This window comes from Cricetulus griseus, chromosome 5 (genome assembly GCF_003668045.3).
Source record: "Cricetulus griseus strain 17A/GY chromosome 5, alternate assembly CriGri-PICRH-1.0, whole genome shotgun sequence".
NCBI classification, from domain to species: Eukaryota; Metazoa; Chordata; class Mammalia; order Rodentia; family Cricetidae; genus Cricetulus; species Cricetulus griseus.
In genome coordinates, this window is record NC_048598.1 from 35,918,912 (window position 1) to 35,930,963 (window position 12,052).

At 48.3% G+C, this 12,052-nt stretch overlaps 1 protein-coding gene across 1 annotated transcript; it reads left to right on the forward strand.

Moving 5' to 3' along the window:
* Window positions 1-646: 646 nt before the first annotated feature.
* On the forward strand, window positions 647-5,900 carry LOC113835932 (pollen-specific leucine-rich repeat extensin-like protein 2). Its single transcript, XM_027418071.2, has 2 exons — window positions 647-1,646; window positions 5,541-5,900. Exons 1-2 carry the CDS (start codon window positions 647-649, stop codon window positions 5,795-5,797), a joined length of 1,257 nt encoding a protein of 418 aa, XP_027273872.1. The 3' UTR covers window positions 5,798-5,900.
* The last annotated feature ends 6,152 nt before the right edge of the window (window positions 5,901-12,052 follow it).

Below are 12,052 nucleotides of genomic sequence, written 5' to 3' on the forward strand. Positions count from 1 at the left end.
ACGAAAGTACCTCTTCGGGGGTCTTTCATTTGGGGGCTCGTCCGGGATAGAGACCCCCACTCAGGGACCACCGACCCACGTTTGGGAGGTAAGTGTTGTGCGGATCTGCTGTTTTGTCTTGTCTGGTCTCGTCTTGCCTGTCTGTCTGAATCCGTCTTGTGAATTGCGCTTGCGTTTGTAGTATACAGCTGTGTACATTTGTATTTGGCGACTCCGAGGAGGAACTGACGAGTTCGGACTCCCGACCGCGGCTCCAGGAGACGTCCTGGTAGCGTTTGAAGCCCTCGGCGTGAGGGATTTGTACTTTGAACTTGGGAAGCCCTCGGCGTGAGGGATTTGTACTTTGAACTTGGGAAGCCCTCGGCGTGAGGGATTTGTACTTTGAACTTGGGAAGCCCTCGGCGTGAGGAATTTGTACTTTGAACTTAGATCTATGACTGGACATTTTCCCAGTCTCTTTGGAGAAGGCCCTCGGCTTGAGGGATTTGCAATCTTTACTGGGGACGAAGAAGGAGGGCCCCCTTCTTCGACCCCCTCTCAATTCTTACTTTCGACTCTCTGTCGAAACCGCGCTGCGAAAGTCTGTTCTGTGTTATTCGGTCTTTGTCTTGTAGCTATCATTTGTGTCCTCCTAAGTCTAGAAACTATGGGGCAAACTATCACCACTCCTTTGTCCCTAACACTCTCGCACTGGAGAGATGTACAGGAATATGCTCATAACCAATCTGTTGATGTGCATAAACGCAAATGGATTACTCTTTGTTCTTCAGAATGGCCGACCTTTGACGTAGGCTGGCCGCGAGATGGTACCTTTAACCCCCAGACTATATTCCAGGTAAAAGAGAAGATTATGGATCCTGGACCACACGGGCATCCCGATCAAGTGGCTTATATCGTCACTTGGGAGGCTTTGGTTCAGGACCCCCCTCCCTGGGTACGTCCTTTCTTACATCCCAAGGGCCCCTCTCTCCTTCCCCCCTCTAACCGCTCCGACCGACCCATTCCCTCGGCCCCTACACCTCCCACTCCTTTGACACCTATTCCTCCCAACCCCCCTTCCCATTCCAACCTTTACCCTACCGCGGTGAAAGACACTAAGGCTAAAGAAAAGAAGACACCTAAGGTACTCCCCCCGGGAGAAGACCTGTTGGTTGATCTATTAACTGAGGAGCCCCCGCCATATCCGCCACCGCCGCCCCCACCAGAGGCAGAAGCGGACTCCGCCGCCTTGGCGGAAGCGGCCCCTGACCCTTCACCAATGGCTTATCGATTAAGAGGTCGCAGGGAGCAGCCCGTTCCAGATTCAACCACTTTGCCCCTCCGAACTGGACTGAACGGCCAACCTCAGTATTGGCCATTCTCAGCATCGGACCTCTATAACTGGAAAAATAATAATCCTTCTTTTTCTGCAGACCCCGTGAGGCTGACATCTCTCATAGAGTCGGTCCTCACGACTCACCAACCCACCTGGGATGATTGTCAGCAGCTGTTGCAGGTCCTCTTAACCTCGGAGGAGAAACAGCGCGTGCTACTAGAAGCACGAAAGAATGTCCCAGGAGCCAACGGGCAGCCCACCCAGCTGCCCAATGAAATTGATGCGGCTTGCCCTCTTGAAAGACCTGAATGGGATTTTACCACTGAAGCAGGTAGGACCCATCTGCGTCTCTATCGCCAGTTGCTTGTAGCGGGTCTCCGGGGGGCAGGACGCAGACCCACTAATTTGGCCCAGGTGAAGCAGATAATACAGGGTGCGGAGGAATCACCTGCCGCTTTTCTAGAGAGATTAAAAGAAGCGTACAGGATGTATACTCCCTATAATCCGGAAGATCCAGGTCAGGCCACCAACGTTTCTATGTCCTTTATTTGGCAATCAGCCCCGGACATAAGAAACAAGCTTCAAAGGCTAGAAAATTTACAGGGATATACACTCCAAGATTTGTTGAAGGAAGCAGAACGTATTTTTAATAAGAGGGAAACACAGACAGAAAGAGAAGAACGCTGGAGGAAGGAAACCCAGGAGAGAGAGGAAAGACTAAGACAGGAAGCAGAGGAAAAAGAGGTTGCGAGAGACCGTAAGCGGAATAAAGAAATGAGCAGGCTATTGGCCACAGTAGTGACAGGCCAGAGACAGAATAGACAGAGGGATGACAGAAGGGGGCCCCACCTGGACAGGGACCAATGTGCTTACTGCAAAGAAAAAGGACATTGGGCAAGAGAATGCCCTAAGAACCCCTGGGCCAAGCTTCCACGGCCAAGGGCTTCTGACCTCCTGAACCTAGAAGATTAGAGGAGTCAGGACCAGGAGCCCCCCCCCTGAGCACAGGATAACACTGCAAGTCGGGGGGCATCCGGTCACCTTCCTAGTCGATACAGGGGCACTAACATTCCGTTCTGAATCGGTCACCCGGACCCTTGAGTCACTGGACTGCATGGGTACAGGGAGCTACAGGCGGAAAGCAGTACCATTGGACTACAAATCGGCAGCTCCAGCTCGCGACCGGTAAGGTTATGCATTCTTTCCTCCATGTGCCAGATTGCCCCTACCCCTTACTAGGACGGGACCTATTGACCAAATTAAAAGCTCAAATACACTTTGAGAGGTCAGAAGTCAAAGTCACAGGGCCAGAGGGAATTCCCCTTACCATCTTGACAATGTCCATAGAAGATGAATATAGACTCCATGAAAAGAGGACTAACTCGAACAATCAGGAAACCCTTGACCACTGGCTTGCGGAATTTCCCCAAGCCTGGGCTGAAACAGGAGGAATGGGCCTTGCCATTAACCAGGCCCCAATTATAGTAACCTTAAAAGCTGCCATCCTTCCTGCATCCGTCAGACAGTATCCAATGCCTAAAGAAGCCCGCGAAGGAATTCGGCCACATATTAAAAGGTTACTTGAACAAGGGATTCTGGTGCCCTGTAAATCTCCTTGGAATACACCCTTGTTACCCGTTAGGAAGCCGGGAACTAATGACTACAGGCCAGTGCAGGATCTGAGAGAAGTCAATAAAAGGATAGAGGACATACACCCTACTGTCCCCAACCCTTACAATTTGCTGAGTGGATTGCCACCCAACTATACCTGGTACACAGTCTTAGATCTTAAAGACGCTTTCTTCTGCCTCCGCCTGCATCCCACCAGCCAGCCTATATTTGCCTTTGAATGGCAGGATGCGGCCCTTGGAATCTCTGGGCAGCTGACTTGGACTAGGCTACCTCAAGGGTTTAAGAACAGCCCTACCCTTTTTGATGAAGCTTTACATCAGGACCTGGCAGAATTCCGGGTTCGGTACCCCGCTCTAATCCTCTTACAATATGTAGATGACATTCTCCTGGCAGCCAAAACCAAAGGGGAATGCAAGGAAGGCACTCAAGCCCTCCTCCAGACTCTTGGGAGCCTAGGGTACCGGGCATCCGCCAAGAAGGCCCAGATATGTCAGAAACAGGTGACCTATTTAGGATACAAGATAAAGGATGGACGTCGATGGCTAACGGAAGCCCGTATGCGAGCCATCTTAGACATTCCCACCCCACAAAATCCCCGCCAACTGAGAGAGTTCTTGGGAACGGCAGGCTTCTGCCGCCTATGGATCCCCGGGTTTGCCGAAATGGCGGCTCCCCTCTACCCCCTCACTCGGCCAGGGGTTGCTTTTAAATGGGAAGAGCCCCAAAAGAAAGCCTTCACCGACATCAAAAAGGCTCTCCTTGAATCACCAGCCCTGGGTCTACCGGACTTAGCTAAGCCATTTGAACTCTTTATAGATGAGAAAGAGGGCTATGCTAAGGGAGTCCTCACCCAAAAACTGGGGCCTTGGAGAAGGCCCACTGCATACCTCTCCAAGAAATTGGATCCTGTGGCATCGGGATGGCCACCCTGCCTTCGAATGATTGCCGCTATAGCCCTGCTGGTAAAAGATTCTCACAAGCTAACCTTGGGGCAGCCTTTGACCATACATGCCCCTCATGCAGTTGAGGCAGTCATCAGACAGCCTCCAGATAGATGGCTTACTAATGCCTGAATGACTCATTACCAGACTATGCTGTTGGACAAAGACCGGGTCCACTTCGGGCCTTTGGTGACTCTGAACCCAGCCACCCTGCTCCCCCTCCCTGGGGAGCCCGAGGCTCATGATTGCTTACAGGTACTGGCCGAGGCCCATGGGGCGAGAACCGACCTGACTGACCAGCCTCTACCCAGCCCGGACCACATCTGGTTCATGGATGGAAGCAGCTTTTTGCATCAAGGAGAACGAAGGGCGGGCGCGGCAGTCACCACAGAGAATCAGGTCGTCTGGGCCCAGGCACTCCCCTCTGGAACTTCCGCACAGAGGGCAGAACTCATAGCACTCACGCAGGCTCTAAAATTGGCAGAAGGTAAGAGGCTCACCGTGTATACAGACAGTCGTTATGCCTTCGCCACTGCCCATATACATGGAGAAATTTACAGACGGAGGGGGCTGCTTACCTCTGAAGGGAAAGACATTAAAAATAAGGAGGAAATCCTCGCTCTCTTAAGGGCTCTTCATCTGCCCGACGCCTTAAGTATCATACATTGCCCCGGACACCAAAAAGGGGATTCTTTTGAAGCAAGGGGCAATAGAAGGGCAGACTTGGCTGCCTGAGAGGCGGCCCTGACCACAGACACCACTAACCTCCTGGCTCTAGAGCCCACCAACGACCATCCCTCCCCCTCATGGGACTATGAACAAAGAGACATCCAAACCCTAGAGAAATTGGGAGCCACCAAGGAACCAAACGGGGATTGGACTTATGAAGGAAAGACTGTCATCCCCTACCGGGTAACCAAGTACCTAGTGACATTTTTACATAAGATGACACATCTGAGCTCCAAGAAGATGCGGGAGCTCCTCGAACGAGAAGAGGAATTCAATTTCCTTTTGGGGAAGAATGATATTCTAAAACAGGTAACTGAGCAATGTGATGCGTGCGCCCGAGTCAACGCATCCAGACTGAAGCTTCCTCCCAGGAACCGGGTCAGAGGCTACCGGCCCGGAACACATTGGGAGATAGATTTCACTGAGATTAAATCAGGTAAATATGGATACAAGTATCTATTAGTTTTTGTAGACACCTTTTCAGGATGGGTTGAAGCCTTCCCTACTAAACATGAAACAGCCAAGATCGTTACTAAGAAATTGCTTGAAGAAATCTTTCCCCGTTATGGGATGCCTCAGGTACTGGGAACAGACAATGGGCCCGCCTTCGTCTCCCAGGTAAGTCAGTCAGTGGCCACCTTGTTGGGGATTGATTGGAAATTACATTGTGCTTATAGACCCCAAAGTTCAGGACAGGTAGAAAGGATGAATAGAACAATCAAGGAGACTTTAACAAAATTGTCGCTTGCAACTGGCACTAGAGACTGGGTCCTCCTACTCCCCCTAGCACTCTACCGTGCTCGTAATACCCCTGGACCACAAGGGCTCACACCCTTTGAGATCCTGCATGGAGTACCTACCCCATATCACTAACTTTCTTGATCAAGATGTCTCAGATTTTGCTAACTCCCCTTCTCTCCAAGCTCATTTACAGGCCCTCCAACTAGTACAACGGGAGGTCTGGAAACCCCTTGCTCAAGCTTATAAAGACCAGAGGGACCATCCTGCCATTCCCCATTCCTACCAGATCGGGGACACAGTCTGGGTCCGGCGTCACCAGACCAAGAACCTCGAACCCCGCTGGAAGGGACCCTACATCGTTTTGCTTACCACCCCCACCGCACTCAAAGTAGACGGCATTGCAGCTTGGATACATGCTTCTCATGTAAAACCAGCCTGACCCACCGATTCAGCCACTGCATCAGAATGGACCGTACACCGCACTCAAAATCCTTTAAAGATAAGACTCTCTCGTACACCCTCCTATTGATTGTCTGCCTGTTTACCCCCCATACCGTTCATGCGTTAACTTGGCAGGTTCTTTCCCAGACAGGGGAGTTCATTTATGAGACCACCAAAAACCATGCCCTCGGTGTATGGTGGCCTACATTGACACCCGATTTCTGTGACTTGGTCGCTGGTCTAGATACCTGGGACATTTCACATTGTTACCCTAAGGCTTGCAGCAATGGCAACAGTTTGCCACGAATGTGCAGGTCACTCCAAAGTTCGAGAGAAACCACTCCTGGATGCAGCAGTCAATGGGCCAAAGACCAACTGTCGGGCAAGGACTTTTATGTCTGCCCTAGAGACAGACGGGCCTGGAAGCAGACTCAGACTTGTGGGGGTCATGGACAATTTTTCTGTGCCGCTTGGGGATGTGAAACAACAGGGGATGCTTACTGGAAGCCTTCATCCTCATGGGACAAGATTCAGGTAACCAGAGGATGGCAAAAGGGCTCCACCGGTACCACCTCTATGCCTCTCCTCATTTCCTTTACGGATAAGGGTAAGAAAGCAACAGAATGGCAGAAGGGATATGTTTGGGGCCTTCGCTGGTACCTGTCGGGACCAGACCGGGGGGGGGGGCATCTTCAAAATTCGACTCAAAATAGAAACTATCACCAAAACCATGGGCCCAAACCCAGTTCTGACAGACCAGAAACCTCCCACCAAGCCTCATGGGCTTCGGCCCCATAGGCCTCTACCCCATCTCCCACCCTCGCCAATGCCCTCATCCAAAACTACTACTCCAGTTCACATCCCCACCTCCCCATATCCAGGGACAGGGGACAGATTATTTGAACTAGTACAAGGGGCTTACTTGGCCCTCAATTTCTCAGACCCCAGCAAGACTCAGGAATGCTGGCTATGCCTAGTTTCCCAGCCCCCATATTATGAAGGCATAGCAGTATTGGGTAAATACTCTAACCAAACCTCAGCGCCTACCAATTGTGGAACTGCTATGCAGCACAAGCTCACATTGTCTGAGGTCTCAGGAAAGGGGCTATGCATAGGCAGGGTTCCTCCCTCATATCAAGAGTTATGTAACCAAACAGAGCCATTATCTCAGGACAGCCGATACCTTATTGCCCCCTATGGAACTCATTGGGCTTGCAGTACTGGTTTGACCCCCTGCGTCTCTACTACCGTTCTCAATGCCACTATTGACTTTTGTATATTGACAGAACTTTGGCCCAGAGTCACGTATCACCAACCTGAATATATTTATAGGGTACTAGAAAAGTCAACCCGATATCAGAGGGAGCCAATGTCCTTAACCGTGGCCCTATTATTAGGGGGAATAACTATGGGAGGTATAGCAGCTGGCATAGGGACCGGTACGGTTGCCTTACAGGAAACTAGTCATTTCAAACTTCTACAGCAAGCCATGCATACTGATATCCAGACCCTAGAAGAGTCAGTAAGCGCACTTGAGAAATCCTTGACATCACTCTGAGGTAGTCCTGCAGAACAGACGAGGGTTAGATTTGTTATTTCTACAGGAAGGAGGACTATGCGCTGCCCTCAAGGAAGAATGCTGTTTTTATGCAGATCGTACAGGAATAGTTAGGGACAGCATGGCCAAACTTAGGGAAAGGCTAAAACAGAGGCAACAGCTATTTGAGTCTCAACAAGGATGGTTCGCTAAGTCCCCCTGGTTGACTACCCTTATATCCACGCTCATGGGACCTCTGGTTATTCTATTTTTGATCCTCATATTTGGTCCCTGTATTCTGAACAAGATGACTCAATTCATGAGAGAATGACTATCTGTTGTACAGGCCTTAGTCTTAACTCAACAATACCACCAGCTAAAGCAAATAGATCCAGAGTATCCAGAGACCTCTGAATGAAAGATTCCATTCAGTTACAAGAGAAATGGGGGAATGAAAGACCCCTGCCCCTTAGCCCTTTCTTTCTCAAGTTTGCCTCCTCCTCCTGGTCGGCGGCTTCCCCGATCCCCACCCCCCGCCGGCCTCCACTTCCCCCGCTGCCCCTTAGCCCTCCCGGCCCGAGAACGAGCACCAGGTGGGCCGGCACGAGGGCGAGCACCAGGTGGACCAGCACGAGAACAAACACCAAGTGAGCCGGCCTGGAGCCCTGCCCCTGAGCCCCCGCCCGATGAGAAACACTCCGTCCCAAGGTCTCCGCCCCCAGGGTCAGCCATCAGGAAGCGGAGGGGGGGAATTGAGTCTGTTGTACCAGACACCAGACACCAGACCTTGAGAATATGCTGATCTGGAATGGCTCTGTGTCTCATTTGAACCATCCAATAGAAATGATTCTGTATTTCGCCTCATTTGAAAGACTCTGTGTTTCACCTCATTTGAATAACTCTGTACTGCGCCTCATTTGAATAACCCTGTATAGCGCCTCATTTACATTGACCAATGGGAATAGCTCTGTACAATGCCTCATTAGAATTATCCAATAGAATCCCTGCTCCTAGCTTGCGCCTTTTTCCCTATATAAGGACCCCTTTCCCTTGGCTCGGCGCGCTTGGCCTCACAGAAGCTAAGTCGCCCGGGTACCCGTATCTCCAATAAAGCCTCTTGTGGTTTTGCATCCAAGTTCGTGGTCTCGCTGATTCCTGGGTGCGGGTCTCCTTCTACGAAAGTACCTCTTCGGGGGTCTTTCATTACCCATGGTTATACTTGGCAAAGAGGAGATCAACGCTTCAACAGACCCAAACAAATGAAGAGATTAGAACAGTAACAAAAAGCCTTCCAATTTAAAAAGACCCGGGCCTGGATGAATTCACCAGAGATTTCAAACAGACTTTCAAAGAAGACCTATATCCAATCCTTCTTAAATTATTTAAAAAATAAAATAAAAACAGAAGGACCACTCCCAAACTTCTTATTTAGGTTTTGTTTGGAAAGCCTTGGGGATTTTTTTTATTTACCTAAAATGACATATAATACATGCAAGTGTATGTTATATGTTAAACTATATATATATATATATATATATATATATATATATATAGATAGATAGATATAGATATAGATAGAGAGAGAGAGAGTTTAAATACATATATAGTTTAAATGAAATTATGCCACCTGGACCTACAGGGATTTCCCACAACAGCCCTAGACTATCTAGCAGTATCAAGCATGAGAAACTCCCTCTCAAGTGGTTGGTCATGGTAGTTCAAGAGACTCTCAAAACAATATGCTATTGTGGTTGCCTCCCAGAGGTGAACCTCCCAGAGGTGAAGTACACAGTGAAGACAACATGTACTAAGGACATGGAATTTGGAGGATCCAAGTTGGATCTGCCTTGAAAACCTCCCTTTACAGGAAAGTGCTCTGCAAGCTGCCAAGAGAGGGAAGTAACCATTTGTCCTACCGAGCTCTCATGTCTATGAACCATAGTGATGACCAGCCTGGCAAGATATCACTAAGGATGCAACAGTGGCACTCATATCTTGGTTGTAAGCAACACCTGTAATTGGACTTATAGCCTATCAACAAGAGAGAAAATTATGCAAGGTTCCAGAAACCTAGTCAACTACCCAGGGCTAGAGAGGCCATGGATCTTAGAGGAGAGCCTACTACCACTTACTAAACCAGGATAATTCTTAACTGCATTTTACATCTTTGTTTACAAAAAAAGCTGAGATGTAAAACAATAACCACGAAAGGGAAATTTCACTGAGTAGATTCATCACAGCCAATATGCTTAAAATGTTTAAAAAAAAAAAAAAAGCCTGCCTAAAAACACCTATTACTGTGCTTCTCAAAAAACAGCCCAGGCCTAAAAATGTCAGCTGCATGGCCCATGACCTGACTGCCAGGGCTTTGGATCAGTTCATCTCATTGTCAACATGGCCAGATGATTACAACAGCTCCAAGTGCCCTGCTTTCAACAGGACGAAGGTCAGATGCGAAGAGATGGAAGTACATCCTATTTACCCTGTTCTCTCTAGGAAATGTTTGCAGAAATTACAATTCCTTTTAAAATGATATTAGAGGGGATGGCGAAACAGCTCAGTGGTTAAGAGCATGCACTGCCTTTGCAGAACACCCAAGTTCCCAGCATCCTTGTCAGGTGGCTCTTAACCACCTGGAACTCCAGTTCTAGAGGCTGGCGCCCTCTTCTGGATTCCACAGTTGCCTGTACTTACACATACATCCCCACAAACATATTTACATAATTTAAGAATAAATCTTTAACATTAGAAAACTTAACTGGCATGTACATGGCACTAGTTTCAGTCCCCTATGAAAATTATAACAGAAAAATATGTTAAATTACTCATAAGCACAAAAGAATATATTCATAAAACCAAAAATCAGTAAAACAATTTAAGAAGTGTCATTTGTATCTGTACAGGTATATATGTTTATGTGTACAGGAACACGTGTACACACATGCATGTTTATATGTAAGCAGAAATCAGCTTCTCGTGTCATTCCTCAGGAGTTGTCCATCGTGCTTTTTTGATAAGGTCTCTTCACAGAGGTGGCTCATGGAGGAGGCTGGATTGACTGCTAGAAAGCTCTGGGGATCTGCTTGTGTCTGCTTCCCCAGCACTGGGGTTGTAAGCACACACTACCATGTTCAATGTTTCTACATGAGTGCCGGGAATCCGCTTGTGTGGCAAACCACTTTACCATTGGAGACACTTCCCCAGACTTTAAGGAGTGTTGAGAGCTTCTGGCAGAACTGGGGTTCTGACTCAGCAATCAGCCAGGGGGCTGTTCTCAGTCCCAGTAGGTTTAGAAAGTTGCCTAACATATACAAGGCCCAGGTTTTGATCTCCAGAAAATAAAAGTTCCCAGCCAACTTCTACTCCTATGTCCTTGGCAGAACTGGGCATCACAGAGCCCTGCTTGAATGGTAAAGGAGACTCGGAAAGCAGCTCTCCAGAATGTTCAGCTTCTAAATGTAGATGCCTAGGTAAGGAAGAAGGCAGGAAATGGCTATTTTTTTTCACAGCAACAGTGCTTGCCAATGTGTGAATATATCCTAAGCTGCTGACTTTCTTGTCAAAATTATTAGTTTGTGAATACATGAAGGTGTAACTGAGTAGTAATTGCTGCCTGTTGCATCATCATGCCCACATGTTTCCACATGCTCTATATGACCAGAAGGCTATGAGCACTCCCTCTCCCTTCTTTCCACCCTTGGGCCTGTGAACACCAGAGAAGGAACCATTATTCTTGAACTCATTCATTAGCCAGAAGGTGTTCACATTCCCAGGAAGACAGTTCTTGCCCTTTCATGACTTACAGTTGAGTGCAAGGGGGAAATAACATGTATATTAATAAGTAAAGGATATCATTAAGTAATACCCCTCCAGGGACTGACTAGTTCTTTTTTGTTTTGTTCTGTTTTGTTTTTTGAGACAGGGTTTCTCTGTGTAGCCTTGGCTGTCCAGAACTATCTCTGTAGACCACGCTGGCCTTGAACTCACAGAGATCTGAGGCCAGCCTGGCCCACAGAGTTCCAGGACAGCTAGGGCTACACAGAGAGACCCTGTCTACAAAAAAACAAAAACAAAAAAACAAAACCAAAAACAAAAACAAAAAACAGATGGTGGGGGGGAGGAGAGGAGAGGAGAGGAGAGAGAAAAAAAGGAAAAGAAACTGTTAAGTCTTGGTTCTCCCAGAGGTGCGCCCACCCTCTTGTGCTTGGATTGTTCCTGTCTCCATTGCTCCATTCAGCTTCCCCCCTGGACAGTGCTGGCCATATCACAGACAAGTCTGCTTCTCAGATTCTCCAAAAGAAGTTTATCAAGAGGTATTCACCATATGTTTAGTCCTTACTACAAATGCTTACAAAGCACACCCCATTTTACAGGAGGACAAAACTGAAGTTTAGAATGCTGTAGACCCTGGCTGAAAACTTAAGAGTTCCTCAGCAACAAAACCTGGACCAGTATCTGGATCACTCTGACTCACAAAGCCAAGCTCTTCCCCAGAAGCCTCTATACCATATTTACTTGTGGCCGTTGCCATTTCTCTTCAAGAACACGGTTCATCTTTTCTAATGTAGCCCTGATGGTAACCTCAGTTCCCAGACCACAAAATTCTAGCCAAGATCCCAAGAACCCTTAAACACTGTAGCTCCCTCTCCACTTGTCCAGAAGAGAGCTGAACACCAGCGCGCATGCTGAGAGGTTCAGGCCTGTGTCCTCATCACA

Bases quoted from the DNA above. Each gene is read 5' to 3' on its own strand.
- LOC113835932 (XM_027418071.2), top strand. From the start codon at position 647: ATGGGGCAAACTATCACCACTCCTTTGTCCCTAACACTCTCGCACTGG. The intron at 1,647-5,540 runs GTAGGACCCATC...CTTCTCTCCAAG, and splicing joins GGATTTTACCACTGAAGCAG to CTCATTTACAGGCCCTCCAA.